Raw genomic sequence first — 19195 nt, 5'->3', positions numbered from 1 at the left:
GCGCTGTCCTTCCCAAGCAGTGGGCTCCCCAGCCCATCAAAGAGGCGTCTGTCGTGACGACAATCCACTCCGGGGTCACCAGAGGCAATCCTGCAGACAACTTGTCTGTCTGCGTCCACCAGTTCAGCGCCTTGCGCACTGCTGGGTCCACGGGAAGGCGCACAGCATAATCCTCCGACATCGGAGTCCAGCGCAGCAGCAGAGATAGCTGTAGTGGTCTCATATGAGCCCTGGCCCAGGGCACTACTTCCATCGTGGCCGTCATAGAGCCCAACAGCTGCACGTAGTCCCAAGCCCGAATAGGAGAGGCTACTAGGAACTAGTCCACCTGAGCCTGAAGCTTGACAATCCGATTGTCTGGCAGGAACACTCTGCCCACTTGGGTGTCGAATCCAACTCCCAGATACTCCAGGGACTGAGTCGGGCGCAGCTGGCTCTTCTTCCAGTTGATGATCCATCCCAGGGAGCTCACAAGAGCAACTACCCGGTCCATAGCTTTGCCGCACTCTGCATAAGAGGGGGCTCGGATCAACCAGTCGTCCAGATAAGGATGGACTTGTACTCCTTCCTTTAGCAGGAAGGCCGCTATGACCCCCATTACTTTGGAAAAGGTCCGCGGAGCAGTAGCCAACCCGAAAGGGAGGGCTCTGAACTGGAAGTGTCGTCTCAGGACTGTAAAACGCAGAAAGCGTTGGAGAGGAGGCCAGATGGGAATATGCAGGTACGCTTCCTTGATGTCCAAGGAAGCCAAGAACTCTCCTGCCTTCACTGCCGCTATAACAGAGCGGAGAGTCTCCATGCGAAAGTGCCTCACTTTCCAGGCCCGATTGACCCCTTTGAGGTCGAGGATAGGCCGGACAGAACCTCCTTTCTTTGGAACCACAAAGTAAATGGAGTAACGTCCCTTGCCAATCTGATTTTTTTGGCACCGGAACGACCGCACCCAGGCGGATCAGGTTGTCCAAGGTCTGCTGCACTGCCACAGCTTGACCGGAGACTTGCAGGGAGAGAGTACAAACCCGTCTCTTAAGGGTTGGCAGAACTCTAGCTTGTAGCCGTCTCTGATGACTTCCAGCACCCACGCGTCTGAAGTTATAGTGGTCCACTCGCCCAGAAACGAGGACAGCCGTCCTCCAATCTGCACTGGGGCGTGGACCAAGGCCCCGTCATTGGGTACGAGACCCTGGGGGAGGACCGGAGGGAGCACCTCCGGGACGGCGGTCTCTGCGAAAGGAATGCTGCTTGGGGGAGAAATTCCTCTTGAAGGAAGAGGGGGCAGAGGAACCCGACTTGCCCGGGCGGTACCGACGGGCTTCCAGCAACCGTCCTCTGGAGGTACCGGGACGAGTACTAGCCCGAGCCCTGACCTCTGGTAATTTCTTGCCCTTAGACGTGCCGAGATCGGTCACGATTTTGTCCAGCTCGACCCCAAAGAGCAGCTTGCCTTTAAAAGGCAATCTAGCCAGGCGGGATTTAGAGGCGTGGTCAGCAGACCAATGTTTCAGCCAAAGCCACCGCCGCGCAGAGACTGTCTGAGCCATGCCTTTAGCTGAGGCTCTCAAGACATCATACAGCAAGTCTGCCAAATAGGCTAAGCCCGATTCCAGGGCCGGCCAATCAGCCCTCAAGGAAAGATCCGAGGGGAAAGCCCGCTGCACTATAGTCAGGCACGCCCTGGCCACATAGGAGCCGCAAACTGAGGCCTGCAAACTTAAAGCAGCTGCCTCAAAGGACGACCTTAAGGCCGCCTCCAATCTTCTGTCTTGGGCGTCCTTTAGGGCCGTGCCACCTTCCACCGGCAACGCCGTTTTCCACGGTAGGCCACAGATAGGCCTCACTTTCACTCACAGCCAAAGGATAGAGGCGGGACATAGCCCTAGCCACTTTAAGGCTCGTTTCCGGGACATCCCATTGAGCCGCAATTAAGGTGTGCATGGCATCATGCACATGGAAGGATCTAGGCGGGCGCTTCGTCCCCAGCATAATGGCAGAGCCAACAGGGGCTGAGGGAGAGACGTCCTCCGGAGAGGAAATCTTCAAAGTGTCCATGGCCTGTAAAAACAGGTTGGGCAAATCCTCTGGGCTAAAAAGCCGCGCTGCAGAGGGGTCATCCGCTCCATCCGAGCGGGGATCTATCTCCTCCAAGGAATCCGCAAAGGACCGTTGGGAGACCTCAGACACGCTGCCCTCATCTACATCGGAGGAGGCAAAGTCCTCCAAGGCCTGGAAATCAACCCGAGGGCGTTTACCTCTGGGAACCTCAACCTCTTTATCAGAAGAGGGAGCAGGGGCAGCGTTTTGCATGAGGAAAGCCTGATGCAGCAGCAAAACAAACTCGGGGGAGAAACCCCCCAGACTGTGCACTTCCGCAGCCTGGGCAACAGCCCTAGACGCACTCTCAACCGGCGCTCGCAATAGCGGGGGAGAGACATGCTGCGCATCCAAAATGGCGTCCGGCGCGAAACTCCGCGAAGGAGCCGCGCGGGAAGAACGGCGCTTAACTTTAGCCGCTTGTGCCGTCGCCCAAATTAAGGGCGTTCATGGCATTAATGTCTCCAACCTCAAGGGCGGCCCACGAAGAAGCCGTCCGAGCCGCGTGGCCGGCCAAGATGGCGGAGGCGAGGAGCGGGGGATGGGCGTTTATGGCGGGAAAAAACCGCCACGCCGGAGGAACGACCGGGACATTCATCGGTCACTAAACTGTCACCCATCAAGGGCGAATCAGGTTGTAAAACCCCCGCATCCCCTCTAGAAGCGCTCCAGCGATCCGGGGAGCGACCCTTTGCGCCCTCGCCCTCCGACGCCATATGCCACGAGGAGAAGAATCGGGGAACCCCCTGCCCGCTATAAAAAGGTAAAATTACCTGCTTGCCGCTCCGAGCTGTAACGAACTGGTGTCCCAGTGAGTAGCTGCAATGAACGTTTAAAGAAACGTCGAATTAAACGCCTTTAAAGACGTTTAAATTTTTTTTTTTTTTTTTTTAAACGGAGCCAGCGGGAGGGGGGAGAAAAGGAGGGACCTGGCACCACCAGGTTTGCACTTGCTCAAAAGAGCCCTCAACCCCAGGCCTCAACAAAACCTAAGGATTAGGCTTGGAGGCCTAGCCAGAGCTGCTGCTGTGTGTGACCACCACCTGCTGAGATAGAGAACATACTGAGGAGGAGTTTCCGGCAGCACATGACCACATATAGGGAGGCAAAAGTTTGCTCTCTATCTCCACCTGCTGGTAGATGGACACAACCCACCAGTCTATGGATTGATCAGCTTGATGATATGGAATGCCCAGTTAGCTGTGAATAAAGGCTGTAGTACTGTAATCCAGTTCAGGCTAGTTCATAGCCCAAAATAACAGGACTACGTTGGACATAAAGATAAGCATATCATGGAGTATTCATGCTAGAGAGAACTTATAATCTAAATTTAGCATAAGGAGATTAAGCTTCTTTACTGAAGGGCATACATTAAGGTCTGCATAGAATCGGATCAGGATTTCCAACTTTCCATGTCTCTGTAAGACTCAGCTTATAGAGAGAGCTTTAATGCACATAGTTAATAGATCAACACAGCATTAGTTGTTTCACAGGAATGTCTTTTCTACAAAGCTGCATGGCTTTGACTTACAGTAAAATTTAAGAGGATTTCTCAGCACTGGTTGGTATTTTTTGTGTTACAAGCCTTTTGTAACCCCCAATAATTGTATATACTCTCCAAATTCTTAACTGCAGATTTTTTGTCTTTTTTTTTTTTTTTTATTCTACCACTTCTAGAGATCCAGTGCCTCCATGAGACCCAGCAGTATCTGCGTAAAATCATCCATGAGATTGGCTTGGAGCTGAAGTCAACAGCAGTTTGCATGTGTGTGCGCAGGACACGGGATGGCATTTTCACTTTGTCTGATGCACTCTTAAGGACACACTGGAACTTGCAGAGTATCAGGGATGCAATCAAACACTGCACACCCAGACTGGAGCCAGAACTTCAGAAGGCCTTGGCTCTTAAACACAGAATAGTGAGCTGTGATAGTGGTAGCACAGAACAAGACGCGCTGCTGGAAAGTGCAGATCATACTGAGGTTGTTACAGTTGCTGCCAGCCCAGACCAGACCAGGGAAGCAGCTTAAGTTTATTCAAAGAAAATTACCTGTCATTTCTAATGGAAATGTTTCATACTGCAAAGAGTTTTCTGTGGAAGGAGCATTTAAATAAGGAATAGTTTCAGACAGTATCTCCTTAACTTCTGATACATCTGGCTGATGGCCCAGTGCTAGGTTTTGTCAAATAGGAATTGTGGCTTTGGTTCTACAGCCACTTCTGCTGCTTGAGTAGGCCAAGGCAAGTGTAAAAGCAACCTTTGTAGTTTCAACCACTGAACAAGAGCAACACCTACTGGCCAAAGTAGTGTACTTTTATCACAAATGGTTTTTAAAGAGCCATGTGCTGCTGTGACTGCTGGATGAAGATGCTCACTGTAATGTCTAGTGGGGGGAAAGCCCCATCATTGCAAATAAAGGCTCATGAGATAACTCAAGAGTAGGCTACTGCTGAGTGAGATGGAAGTTTGCAGCAGGAACCTCAGCATGGTGGTGTAATGTGATAATAAAATCAATGTCTTCTAATGTTCTTCGGTTAGCAGTTTATATAAATTTGATAGCTGTGCTACTGCAACCCTGCTGCTGCAAGTTTGTTTGCGTGTGAAACCTGGTGTCTTGGATAAACATAACTTGTCTTAGGCTTTGATAATTATTGATTAAATCCCAAGATGCATGGGCAAAATGAATCTGTTCCTTCCTCTACCAACTGTACAAGTTTTGCTAATTCTGGGAAACCTGCATTTTGGAACAAGGAAGAGAACCCTTTCCATGGTTTCTAAGGGATTTGGAAGGCACCCCCTATATACCTTTTACATTTGTGACTCAAAACAGTTTTTTTTTAGTTCTTAGTATCACTACACACACACAAGACTAATGAAAGAAATTAGGTACATGAACGCTGGCTGTAGGTGTTGTAACAGGGTAGGCCACACAGTTTATGGCTTCACCAAAATTTTGAGCCAAGTTCAGGTACTGGCTACTGTGGACTAGAGGGCAGGGGGGAACAAGATTCGTGTATCTTACCTCCAGCACCTACACTTCCCTTGCTGGAGCCATAGAACAATATGGATTCAATGTTGTCAGACCTAGAAGAAGCGGACCTCTCCACCCACGCAAGGGGAAGTCTTGCATTGAATGGAAATGGGACACAACAGTCCATGAGTGCGGGCCTGTTCGAGGCCTGTGCCAGTGCTGAATTCACTTCACTCTGCTTCCAAAAGGGGGAGAGCAGTGGTGGCAGTGGGCCTGGTAAGGGGGAGGGACAGAAAAGGTTATGATCCCAGTATGGAAGAAAAAAATGACATTAAAATTAGTAGTGAGAGCTGTGTATGGAGTTTGAGGTGGGGCAGGGTTTGGCCCTACCAACCAAAGAAGACAGTCCATTGTCCATGATTCTACCCCTAAACCATTGGAGATATTTCACTTAAACTTCAATACTGACACTTCTGTTACAATCTTGTGTACCTTCCAGCCCTTCTCTTCTGGAATTCTAGAAGCATGTCAAAACTTAGGAAATGTTGTTATGCCTGTAATTGTGATTATTTTCATTTTATTTGTGTGCTTCTCTAATTATTTCAATGTATTAGCTCATCAAAAATAAGGGCTTATTCATTCAGCTTTTCTCCCCATACAATGGGGAAAGTCTCACAAGCTGTAGTGGTAGAAAGACAAGAATTCACATGTTCATTGTGGGAGGTGGTGTAATTCCAAGTTCTTCCTGCAGAGACTCCAGTGTTTGCTCCCAGCGTTTCTCATAATAGATATTCAGTACACAGCGGGAATTACGTCCACAGTGAACCACCCAGGGTAACAGCTCTGATGTTAGCAGCTTCAGCTTCCTGCAAACCAAACAGTACATTACTCTCTGTCTTAACTGATGATGACACAAGACACAATGTAGAACACCTGGCCCTTCCACAATCAGTGAACTCAAACATCTTTAGAGTGGAAACAGCACTTTGAAACTTGTCGCACTGCCAGATGCTTTGAAACATATCTAAGGACAGGTGCTCTGTGCTTAAGAAAAATAGCTTACAAGACTTTTCTAAAAGCATCTCATCAGTTTGCTGTAGATGCAAGACACCTGTTTTGAGGGCCACCAGCCAGTTGAAATTTCAGGATATTCACAATTAATATGTTTATTAAAACATTGATATACCAAAGTGGTGTACATAATACAATAAAAGAAGAAAGGAACTCCAATTTAAAACATGAAAGCAGCTTGTGTGTTGGTGGGGAATAACCTTTCCCTTTTGTAGTTGCTTCGAAGAGATGGTAGCATGGGATTACTAGATTTAAAGGCTTATACTGTAGCTTGTCATCTCTGCTAGGTCAGAGACTAGATCCATGGCACGTTAGAGTTTTGCAGTTATGCCCTTGAAAATTTGCTTCATGCAGATTTCTCTTTGGGTTTCCTCCTTCATGTTAATCTTCCTAGACCATTATAAGTACATCCTCTATTGAAGCCTTTGCAATGGGCATGGACCTATGTCCAAAAATGGTATCAACTGCATGCTCATTGCTCAAGATTTCTCCACGGAATGCTGATTTTCCTGCTGGTCTGCAGCATATTTGTTTTCAGAACTGGGCCCGCCGCAGTGTCAGTACTGCACATACTAGAAGAGAATGACCCATGTTTGCTTTCGTTCGAGATGTTCCAGCAAACCTGTGATCTCCCATCAAGTGACTGGTTAGCATATTACTAATTGCATCATTATGTTAATTCTCCTTTTTATACATATAGAATTGATTTTGAGGAATCTCTTTTTGATGAACCCTGGCCATAGGCAGCAATACATGAAGGCCTGCTGGGTTGGTATTATGAGAGAGTCTGAAAAAGAACCTCTGTGTGACTGCTCTTTCAGCAACACTGGATAAATGGATCCAAGACTTTGTACAGCATTCCATGGACAATTTTCTGGTTAGCTTGAAAGAAGGACCAAAACTGGCAGAGTGCATCCAACTTCAGGAGCTTCATTACAAATTTATCATGTGCATCTATAGACATCCATCTCAAACTAAAAAGATGAGTCTACCCTCAGATGGGACTTGTCTTAAATGTGGCACACTGGATGCAATATATAAACATTGTATTTGGGATTGTCCTCCAGTCAAGTCGGTTCTGGAGAGCTTTGTGGCTCCATCTGGGCTGCATGCATGATCATTCTCAGGATGCCATACCATCTCGTCTTCTGGACGATATGGAAAAATGTGGTAGAGAGTACACAGATTTCAACTTTGTTCCTCCGTAAACCTAAGTTAATTGCTGTCTCATTTTTAGGTATAACTTGTCTGGAATGTTTTTACGTTTGGGGAGCGTGCCAGGTGCCCTTGACCTGGATTGGCCACTGTCGGTGACAGGATGCTGGGCTAGATGGACCTTTGGTCTTTCCCAGTATGGCACTACTTATGTACACTACATTCAGGATACACCCCCTTTGCTTACACAGTGGAGGAACCAGATGCACAAACCTTTGCTCATGAAGAGACATACTGTGGCCAATAGAGGCATTAAGAAAAGATTTCTCAAGTTGTGGACTCCTTATCTGAGTATGTTATCAGTGAGCGCTCACTCTCAATTTTTGAAATCCTTGGAGATGTGATGGGTTATTTAATCCTGCTGAGACCTCTTTTGTCTGTGTTTGGATAATTGGAGACCATTTGGGTGGGAAGGGAAAGGGAAATGGGACTTGATATACCGCCTTTCTGAGGTTTTTGCAACTACCTTCAAAGCGGTTTACATATATTCAGGTACTTATTTTGTACCAGGGGCAATGGAGGGTTAAGTGACTTGCCCAGAGTCACAAGCAGCTGCAGTGGGAATCGAACTCAGTTCCCCAGGATCAAAGTCCACTGCACTAACCACTAGGCTGCTACTCCACTGCTGGGAGGGGTGGGGGTGATTTGTTGTGTATTTTTTGGTATGTACATATGCAGTATACACATGGGGGTGTTGGAGGAGGGTTGAAGGCTGGGGTACTTATCATTATCACCTTGTTTATTGCACTGTTTGATCTGATGGTTATCAGAAGCCTAATTTTGGTTTACATTCTGTAATGTTGGTGATTTAATAAAGATATTTTAAAATAAAACAGGAAAGCAGCAATCATACTCGAACAAGGTGCACACATAATTTTGCACATCGAGCATTCAGAATTATGGCAACAACAACCCCTCATAGGTCATAGTCTAGAAATATGATTAACAAGAATATGAATGTTCTAAAACAGTCCTACTATATAAATGAAGAGTGACCGATGTGCTGCGCATGCATGGCACCTCACAGGTCTCTGCCGACGTGATTAGAGGCAGGACCAGATCGACCCTGCTGCCGGGCAAATCAAGAGCCAGCACTGTTCATTTGCAGGGGTCAGAACGGCGTCAAGTTTTGGCCGCGTCCTGCATCAGCGAAGGGATGCTGCAGGGAGTGAATGCGGCAGAGCAGGGAGTGGACTGGTATGGATCAGCTGTTCGGCTGGGGCAGCGGGCAGGCCAAAAACAAAGAGGCAAGCTCGGGAAAGTGACGGAGATTCGGTGTGTGCCTGGGTGGGGGGGGGAGAGAAGAGAATCGCTGGGTGGCTACAGGGGGAGCAGGGGACAGAGGAGACTCACTGGGTGGCTGGAGAAGGGGGCAGGGGCGAGAGGAGACTCGCTGGGTGGCTGGAGAAGGGGGCAAGGGAGAAGAGAATCGCTGGGTGGCTGGAGAAGGGGGCAAGGGAGAGGAGAATCGCTGGGTGGCTGGAGAGGGGGGCAGGGGAGAGAGGAGAATCGCTGGGTGGCTGGAGAAGGGAGAATCGCTGGGTGCCTGGAGGGGGGGCAGGGGAGAGAGGAGACTCGCTGGGTGGTTGGAGGGAGGGAAGGGCAGAGAGCACAATTGCTGAGTGGCTGGAGGGGGGCAGGGCAGAGAGGAGAATCACTGAGTGGCTACAGGGGGGACAGGAGAATCGCTGGGTGGCTGAAGGGGGGCAGGGGAGAGAGGAGAACCACTGGGTGGCTGGAGGGGGGGCAGGGGAGAGAGGAGACTCGTTGGGTGGCTGGAGAGGGGGGAGGGGACAGAGGAGACAGATACACATACACTCGCACATTCACTCTCACACAGACGCACGCACACACACTTTCTATGTCTCACACTCACACATATACACAATCTCTGTCTCTCTGAACTTACTCTCACAATCTCTCTCTCTCACACAGACGCACACACACACTTTCTCTGTCTCTCTCACACACACACACATATAGACGCTCTCACTCTCTTTACATTTCAGAAATAAAATATATTGCCCGTTTGGCTATTTCATTACATTACGCACAACAGAAATGTCGCCATTGTAACGGGCTTTACGGCTTGTCACTACATATAGAAGGTGGAAGATCGTTCCACAGGCTTGGGGCTAGGAAAATAGGCATGTTGTGGAGGCAGCGCATGGCAATCTCATGAATATCCTGAAATTCTAACTGGCTGGAGGTCCCCAAGGACAAATTTGGGATCCATTGGCCTAATGATAGGCAAGAGAATTGGGTGGGCCACAAGAGCTATATAGCCCCATCAATGTTTTGCCCGACACAGCATCAGTAACTAGAAAGTAGAGAGCTGCACGGGAACCGGGTTCGCGGGAATCCCGCGGAACCCGCGGGATTCCCACAGGAACGGAGGAAGTTAATGCGGGGATGGAAGCAGTTCTGCGGGGTTCCCGCGGGGATGGAAGCAGGTCAGCGGGATTCCCGTGGAAGTATAAGCTGCATCTGCACCTGCACCAGCCTCTCATCTACCGAATACCAAGTTCTTTGAGTGCTGTCTCCTCCTCTTCCTTGCTTTAACAGCACAAATGTGGAAAGTCTTCCATTAAGGAGGTGGTAGAGTCACAAATGATGACGGAATTCAAAAAGGCATGGGATGAACACAGAGGATCTCTAATTAGAAAATGGAAGTTATATAAAACCTAACCTTAAACGGCTGCATGTGTGTGGATGTGTCAAGTGACGCTTAGATGGCGACTCTGACTGTGATGAACTAGGGCTGATACCTGGCAGACTTGTATGGTCTGTGTCTCATACATGGCAATCTGGTTTAGGATGGGCTGGAAAGGGCTTAGACAGCAACTTCAGTGGCTGGAACATGAGGACAGTGCTGGACAGACTTTTACGGTCTGTGTCCCAGAAATGAGAAGACGAATAGACTGGAGTGGGCTTCAACGGCAATTCCAGTAGTTGTAACATAAGGATAAGGCCAGATAGACTTCTGTGGTCTTTGTTCCAGAAACATGAAAGAAAGACCATAATCAAGTATATAATATCACACTCGTTGATTTAATGATGAATTGATAATGAGTGTGACTATTGAGCAGAGTGGAGTCTATTTGCTGTCACTTACTATGTTACTATTAATCCTCTTTGCTCCCAGGCTGGTGCACAGACCTCAGCTCTGACACAGGCACGAGAATCAGATGTCACCTGACCTACTGGCGCGTGCATGTGGCGACCTCTCAACACACAATGCCAGTGAATCAGAGACAAATCTTACATGTGCGCACCAGAGTGTTCCAAGTTCCAACTTCCGTTCCTTCCTTGCCTACAGTGCTGTAGCTCAAATCCAGAGACAGACTGAGGGAGCTGACTGGAATTTTCTTTTATGTACCATTACATTTTTACGGGAATGGGTGGGGATGGGTTAAATTCTTGCGGGGACGGGTGGGGACAGGTTGGGATGGGTTAAATTTTTGCGGGGATGGGTAAGATTCCAGTGGGGACGGGTAAGATTCCAGCAAGGACAGGCGGGGATGGGTAAGATTTCTGTCCCCGTGCAACTCTCTACTAGAGAGCTTAGGGGCAGGGCAGAAGATTGATTTGTTTGACCCTTCCAACCATGGAATGGAGCTAGTTGGGTTTCTGCCAGATACTTGTGACCTGGATTGACCACTGCTGGAAGCAGGATACTGTGCTATATAGACCATTGGGCTGACCCAATATGGCTATTCTTATGTAACCAAAAAGATGTTCCACTATCTCTTGTGTCTAATAAGTTTGCAGTCATGTAGTCTACTTGAGCATATGAGACAGAGGCCCAGATCCATCTATCTTGCTCACAATGTCTGGAAAAGGAGGAGGCTATTGTATGGCAGTATCTACTGCTCATCTAAGAGGCATACAGACTGGCCTCTGGAAATGCAATTAAAGCAGTTCTGCCAGCTGACCACTATATTCACTGCCGGGCTATTAAGGAGTTAGAAAGATCCTGGCTGTTTGTGAACAAAGACCATGACATTGAGGGGGGGGGGGGGGGGGGAGGAAGCAGCAAGGCAAAGGAGCATGTTGTGCTCCGCTGGATTGCCGTCTTTGTTTCAGTTCTTATCTCACTCCAAGCCTGGCTGACTCCTCCAATCTCCTGGTGCTTTGGTACCATTGCTTCCCCTCAAGGCATTTCCTCCTATTTCTCACAAGGTGTTCTTCTTTTATTACTGTCTCTTGCAAATACAGTTCTTTCTTCCTCTTGCACAGCTCTGTGTCATAAGTCCCCTCTACTTCATGACATTATTATAGATCGCAAACTGAATTTTCTTTTGCTTTGTGAAACCTGGCTCTCGGACTCCGAACTCTTATTTAAAACAATCTTGCACTCCCGAGTACAAATTATTTTCACATTGCTATCATAAACAGGGTGGAAGTTACCTATTTGTTTTTGCTCTTGTCTAGCTGTTCAAGTGCTTCAGACAAATGTCAGCCTTCTCCTTGAGAGTTTGTGCTTCCATTTCAGTCTCCCTTAATCTCCTCTTTTTATTAATCTACCTGCTGCCTCCAGTTTCCCACTCTTTTTCAGGTTCTCTATGATGTCTCCTCTTTACATAGTAACATAGTAGATGACGGCAGAACAAGACCTGCATGGTCCATCCAGTCTGCCCAAGACAAACTCATATGTGTATACCTTACCTTGAATTTGTACCTGTCCTTTTCAGGGCACAGACCGTATATGTCTGCCCAGCAGTATTTCCCGCCTCCCAACCACCAGTCCCGTCTCCCATCACCGGCTCTGGTACAGACCGTATAAGTCTGCCCTCCCCTATCCTAGCCTCCCAACCACCAACCCCTCTTCCCCCCACCTGCTCCGCCTCCCAATTTCAGCTAAGCTTCTGAGGATCCATTCCTTCTGCACAGGATTCCTTTATGCATATCCCATGCATGTTTGAACTCCGTTACCGTTTTCATCTCCACCACCTCCCGCGGGAGGGCATTCCAAGCGTCCACCACCCTCTCCGTGAAAAAATACTTCCTGACATCTTTCCTGAGTCTGCCCCCCTTCAATCTCATTTCATGTCCTCTCTTTCTACCGCCTTCCCAACTCTGGAAAAGATTCGTTTGCGGATTAATACCTTTCAAATATTTGAACGTCTGTATCATATCACCCCTGTTCCTCCTTTCCTCCAGGGTATACATGTTCAGGTCAGCAAGTCTCTCTTCATACGTCTTGGAATGCAAATCCCATACCATCCTCGTAGCTTTTCTTTGCACCGCTTCCATTTTTTTAATATCCTTCGCAAGATACGGCCTCCAAAACTGAACACAATACTCCAGGTGGGGCCTCACCAACGTCTTATACAGGGGCATTAAAACCTCCTTTCTTCTGCTGGTCACTCCTCTCTCTATACAGCCTAGCAATCTTCTAGCTACGGCCACCGCCTTGTCGCACTGTTTCGTTGCCTTCAGGTCCTCAGATACTATCACCCCAAGATCCCTCTCCCCGTCCGTGCCTATCAGACTCTCCCCACCTAACACATACATCTCCCTTGGATTTCTACTCCCTAAGTGCATCACTTTGCATTTCTTCGCATTGAATTTTAATTGCCAAACGTTAGACCATTCTTCTAGCTTCTTCAGATCTTTTTTCATGTTTTCCACTCCCTCCGGGGTGTCCACTCTGTTGCAAATCTTGGTGTCATCCGCAAAAAGGCAAACTTTACCTTGTAACTCTTCGGCAATGTCACTCACAAATATATTGAACAGAATCGGCCCCAGCACCGATCCCTGAGGCACTCCACTACTCACCTTTCCGTCCTCCGAGCGAACTCCATTCACCACCACCCTCTGGCGTCTGCCAGTCAACCAGTTCCTAATCCAGTTTACCACTTCGGGTCCTATCTTCAGCCAGTCTAGTTTATTTAAGAGCCTCCTGTGGGGAACCGTGTCAAAAGCCTTGCTGAAATCTAAGTAGATTACGTCCATAGCATTTCCTTGATTTAATTCTCCTGTCACCCAGTCAAAGAATTCAATGAGATTCGTTTGGCACGATTTCCCTTTGGTGAAACCATATTGTCTCGGATCTTGCAACTTATTGGCTTCCAGGAAATTCACTATCCTTTCCTTCAGCATGGCTTCCATTACTTTTCCAATAACCGAAGTGAGGCTTACCGGCCTGTAGTTTCCAGCTTCTTCCCTATCACCACTTTTGTGAAGAGGGACCACCTCCACCGTTTTCCAATCCCTCGGAACCTCTCCCGTCTCCAAGGATTTATTAAACAAATCTTTAAGAGGACCCGCCAGAACCTCTCTGAGCTCCCTCAGTATTCTAGGGTGGATCCCGTCCGGTCCCATGGCTTTGTCCACCTTTAGCTTTCCAAGTTGTTGATACACACTCTCTTCCGTGAACGGTGCTCTATCCACCTCATTCTCAAGTGTACTTTTGCCAGTCCCTCTCGGTCCTTCCCCAGGATTTTCTTCAGTGAAAACAGAACAAAAGTATCTATTTAGCAAATTGGCTTTTGCTTCATCATTTTCTACATAGCGTTTCGTTGTAACTTTTAGTCTCATAATTCCCTTTATAGTCTTTCTCCTTTCACTAATATACCTGAAGAAGTTTTTGTCTCCCGTCCTTACATTTCTAGCCATTTGTTCTTCCGCTTGTGCCTTCGCCAGACGTATCTCTCTCTTGGCTTCTTTCAGTTTCATCTGGTATTCCTCCCTGTGTTCCTCCTCTTGAGATTTTCTATATTTCTGGAACGCTAACTCTTTAATCTTTATTTTCTCAGCCACTTGCTTTGAGAACCATATCGGTTTCCTTTTTCTCTTGCTTTTATTTACTCTCCTTACATAAAGGTCTGTGGCCCTGTTTATTACTTCTTTCAGCCTGGACCACTGTCCTTCCACTTCTCGTATGTCCTCCCAGCCCATCAGCTCCTTCCTCAGGTATTCTCCCATTTTGTTAAAGTCAGCTCGCTTGAAATCCAGGACTTTGACATAGTTGCAGTCACAGAGACATGGCTCAATGGTTCCCATGAATGGGATGTAAACATACCAGGCTATAATCTTTTTAGGAAGGATAGAGAGGGACGTAAAGGTGGAGGAGTAGCTCTGTATGTGAGAAATGATATCGCAGTGACTGAAATGACAGGGAACTGGGGAAAGGAAGAAGCGATATGTCGAAACGTATGCAGGTCCCGGCTGAATATCAGCCAAGACCCGTGTAAATAGAGAACACTATCCAGAAGCTCATCTTCCCCCAGAAGCAACTCCTCCCTGCCCTCCACCCAAGCCTCCGAAGGCTCCCTCTAGTCTAACTACTAGTCCTGGTGCTAAAGTGGTCCTTTGGGGCAGGAGCGAATCCCATTCGCTCCTGCCCTTCGTGGTGCCTCAGCAAAAATGGCCACTGCGACCTCTACTAGTGCCGGGAGACTACTGTGAGAGATTGCGGTGGCCATTTTCACTGAAGCACTATGAGGGACAGGAGTGAATGGGGTTCACTCCTGCCCCAAGGACCACTTGACTACCAGGGCTAGTAGTCAGACCAAATGGGGCTCAGGTGGAACTACTTCTGGGGGATGATGAGCTTCTGGATAGTGTTCTCTATTTACACGGGTCTTGGACGATATTCAGCCGGAACCCGCATAAGTTTTGGCGAACAGTAGAGGTCTAGTCAGGCTCAGATATTAAATGCTGGTGCTCACACATGGCCTGGCATTAAATATCCATGACTAATTTAGCTGGCTACGGTCAGCGTTTAGAAAAGTGCTGACTGCTGCAAGCTGAATATTGATCAGAATGTGTTTTTGCACTTTGTGCATTGATTTATTGCTGTGCACTGAGAAGGATATTGAATAAACAGAATAGAATTTAACACTGATCACCTCTTTCGTAGGGTAGCAAACATGAAAGAATTTTATTTTAACAATCCATTTTCTGCCCCATTTGATTTATCCAATGATGTACCCAAATGTTCAACTTTCAATAGTGCAAATGACATTCACAAACTCTTGACCAACAGCACTGGAGTAAAATGGGCAGGCGGGAGGGGAGAGAGCTCAAGCGCAGAGCCTTATTCTCTCATTGAAATGAACAGAGGTATGACATTTTTAGGAACATTTTCAGAAGCCTTTTACCCAACTAACCTGATTAAAACTTGCTCAGCTTTTTCCTAGATAAAAGAAAGAATGGGAATTAACAATGCACATACTTCAAACCAGCTACAAAGTAGCCAAGACAGGGGTGTGTTTAGCTCAAGGGAAAGCAATGACTTGCATAGATTATATTTTCTAATCTACACATGGTATTTTCAAAGGAAAAGTGTCTGCAGAAAAAGCAGATTAAAAACCCTGAGTACTTGTACTTGCTTAATTTACAGCAGTAAACAGATTTGAAACTTGGTCCTTGGATGTGTATGTCCCATTTCAACTTTGCAAGAAGTACTCACTTGGAATTCAGCCGTAGAGGCCCAAAAGCGGCTCCTAGAATACACATGGGCAGCCCAGTCTGAATTGCCTCAAACCACTTCACCACAACTTCCCCTATGGAAACAGAGAAGATGATGACATATAAAGACCATGTGACCTATCCAGTCTGCCCATCTATACCAACCATGTGACCTATCCAGTCTGCCCATCCATACCAACCACTAATCTCTTTTATTCCTTCCTTTCCCTTAGATATCCCTCTGTGCTTGTTCCATGCTTTCTTGAATTTAGATGCAGTCCTCCACTAGTTCCATAAAGAAATATTTCCTTAGTTTGCTCCTGAGTGTATCCCCTTTGACTTTCATTGTATGTCTCCTCATTCCATAGCTTACTTTCAATTGAAAGATGCCCACCTCCTGTATATTTATGTCATGGAGGTATTTAAAAGTCTCATTCTTTCCCTCTCCCTCCTTTCTTCCAGACTATAACTACTGAGATCTAAGTCTGTGCTTTATGACAAATACCATGAACCATTTTAATAGACATGGCAGAAAAACAAGTTCAGATGTTGGCTGCTGAAAAATATTGAAAGGCCAGTGAAGCATCTCTCCCTATGGCAATGTCTGTGTCTCATTAAAAGGAAGAAAAGTAAAACTTGAGCAGTTCGATTCAGGATCCTCTAGTCACGCTGCTCAAAACAAGAGATGACTCCTACCATCTGCCCTTACTAGAAAATGGAAAACTGTAACTAAATATCAGTAACTGTGAGCATGACAGTCACATGATCCACACTCACGCTGTACACACCTTTCTGGTTTGGACTGCTCCATTGTGAAGTGGAACACTTAAACCACATGTGTTTCACTTGACAATGGCGCAAACCAAACCAGAAAGGTGTATGCATCACGAAGGTGGGTCATGTGAAACAGGCATATAGGTACACTGAGAGACAATTCTGCTCAGATCCTACATATTCCATAGTTTTCAGTAAATTACTAATAACAGCATCCTGCAAGTATTTTTAAGAGATCCTTTTACAAATAATGTACTTCAAATTTACCATTGCAATCTAGTATCTTCATATTTATTTACCAGTAAGAATCCAATTTTTAATAAATGTCATCTCAGTTCTGTCTCTATGTTAACCCTTTAATAAATTCCCTTTGTCTGGCCAGGATGCCCCAGACTCACCCAACATGTTGGTGGGCATTCCCAGAAGTGTGTGCAGAAGGTCATGAACCTCTCGGTATCGCTGGATAACATAGGCCAGCTCCTCATTATCCACAAACTTAACAGGCATCCTGGTGTCCGGGGAAACCTTCTAAGAATCAAAAAGCACTGCACTCAGGTTCATTATGTACATATCAGGTTCATTATGTGAGGTTAGTGTACAATACCAGATCTTCTGATCTGAAGAAAACTGGGACAGGTTCTGAATGGCCAAGGTCATAGGCACCAACTTTTCAAAAGTCCAGGGGAGGGAGGGCTAAATTATGCTTCTCAGGACAGCGTGAAAAAGTTTGCTCAGTACTGGGGCCCCTCAAATATTGATGTCTGAAGTGATTTCTGTGCTTAAGTCGAAACCACATGGACGATGAAGGTGTATAAGAATACTTTTATTACATGAAAATACTCAAAAGAATCTACACAGCACTGTGTTTTAGCTAATGTACCTGCATCAGGAGTCTAGAAAAGAACACATTTATAATAACTCAAGGTGTATACAAAATATAAAGTACAACTAAACATTAGAAATAAAACATATAAACATACAAAAATGTATATAAAACAATGAATGGTGTTCACATAATGTACAAGGATAGCAAAACACTATATTATACAAATATTTATATAAATCAAATAACAAAAGGAGGTGTTCACTTGATTTCTCCGAGGACAAGCAGGCTGCTTGTTCTCACATGTGGGGTTGACGTCCACGTCGGCCCAGGAATTGGCGTTTTGCAAGCAAAATATAAAAAAGTTTGCCAAAGACTTCTGGCGCGCATGCGCGGACCGATTTCTCGCCCGTCGCACGAACGCGTTCCTCAGTTTTCTTTTCTCCGCGTGAGGTGTGGTAGAGTTTTTTCTGCGCTCCTCTCAGGCCGGGAAAGAGTCTTTGTTTCGTGGCCTTTTGCCTTCTTTTCTTTTTTACAAAATTCTAGTTTAGAAAAAAAAAAAAGAAAACTTCCCGTAGTTTCTTTATTTTTGCCCCTTTTAAAGTTTCCTTTGTTTTCAACAGGTTGCGCGGTCGGGTTGTTCCCTTCTTTTTGTGCCCCTTTTTCTTTTAACAGGCACAATCGCGTCTTTTGATTTTGCCGAAGCCGTTTTTCCTTCCATGTCAACAAAGACACCCAGCGGCTTCAAACGTTGTACTCGGTGCAACTGGATGATCTCAGGTACCAATACCCATGCCTGGTGTATCCAGTTCCTTGGGCCTGACCATAGCCCGGCCGCTTGTAGTCTGTGTCTTCGTATGAAGAAACGGACCCAAGCGTCTCGAGAAGCCCAACGAGAAAAGCTTTTTGGGGCTCGGTCCGGTCCTTCGACATCGACACCGAGGTCGGCAGCGTCAACATCAACTTCGAGGGAAGCATCGACGTCGGGAGCAGAGGTAATGGCAGAAACGCCTATTCGCGCTGGGAGCAGTGAGGCATCGAGTGGGTCTCCACCTGCCTCGAGGCCTCCTGTTATACAGGCCCCCCGGGACAGACTTTCGTCAGACCCGGCCCCAAGGAGGCGTGAGGATTCCATGTCCTCATCAGTACCAAGGAGTCTTGATGACGGGCGTCGAGCGAAGGCAAAGAAGCACTGTCATCGTTCTCCTTCAACACACGGTACTGGGAGCTCTGGGGCGTCGAGGGAATTGGCACCCGAGAAGCGTTGGCGCCGATAGGATTTCTCCCCCTCTATTCAGGAGGTGCCGATGCGTCAGTCTTCTGGCAGCCCAGTACCTGCTCCCGAGCCTCGACAGATTCTGCCACCGGCTCCTTTACCAACCCTGCAGCCTTGTCCAACGGCGGCTCTCGACGAGTGCATCAGGGCCCTGCTTCCAGAGCTTCTGGAAGGATTGCTCCGCCAGTCTGCTTCGGTGTCGGGGGTGCTTGCGCCTTCCATGCCATCTGCTGCAGCAGCATCTGGCCCTTCGCCTGTGGTAAAGTCCCCGATCTCGGTGCTGCCTGTGGCATTGGTGTCAGCTACCACCCAGGTCGACTCCCCTTCGAAGTCAGTGGAGGAAGCTTCGCCGGAGTCCAGGCAGGCATCGACTTCTCGGCACCGCCAGAGGACGTCATTCCTCAGCGTCGAGGCAGGCTCAGTTTTGGACTGCTCTGAGGGATGTCTTGTCCGATACCGAAGATGAGCGTTTGTGGGAGAAAGAGGAGGATCCCAGGTACTTTTCTTCTGATGAGTCCTATGGGATTCCCTCTGAACCTTCCCCTCCACTAGAAA

At 47.3% G+C, this 19195-nt stretch overlaps 2 protein-coding genes across 5 annotated transcripts in view; one reads left to right on the top strand and one right to left on the bottom strand.

The window, feature by feature from the left end:
• The window catches only part of TRUB2 (TruB pseudouridine synthase family member 2), a gene marked incomplete in the record, with an annotated part of 118964 nt that extends 114769 nt beyond the window's left edge, over window positions 1-4195 (top strand). The window contains 1 exon segment of the mRNA XM_030206972.1: window positions 3769-4195. Within this exon segment, the coding sequence (XP_030062832.1) occupies window positions 3769-4121 (353 nt within the window).
• Window positions 4196-4297: 102 nt separating this feature from the next.
• Window positions 4298-19195, bottom strand: part of COQ4 (coenzyme Q4) — a 66986-nt gene continuing 52088 nt past the window's right edge. For 3 of the 4 annotated variants that reach the window (XM_030206973.1, XM_030206976.1, XM_030206975.1), the window contains exons 5-7: window positions 16940-17069; window positions 15769-15862; window positions 4298-5929 (exon numbers count right to left, since the gene is read on the bottom strand). In XM_030206973.1, coding sequence (XP_030062833.1) covers window positions 5767-5929; window positions 15769-15862; window positions 16940-17069 — 387 coding nt within the window. In that variant the 3' untranslated portion in view covers window positions 4298-5766. Of the gene's footprint in view, window positions 5930-15466; window positions 15493-15768; window positions 15863-16939; window positions 17070-19195 lie in introns of all 4 variants that reach the window. The other variant, XM_030206974.1, reaches the window with a different exon arrangement.

The sequence above is a fragment of the Microcaecilia unicolor genome, chromosome 6 (assembly GCF_901765095.1).
Source record: "Microcaecilia unicolor chromosome 6, aMicUni1.1, whole genome shotgun sequence".
NCBI lineage: Eukaryota > Metazoa > Chordata > Amphibia > Gymnophiona > Siphonopidae > Microcaecilia > Microcaecilia unicolor.
Note: the sequence above shows the minus strand (reverse complement) of the source record. Positions and strands in the feature narration are given on the sequence as shown.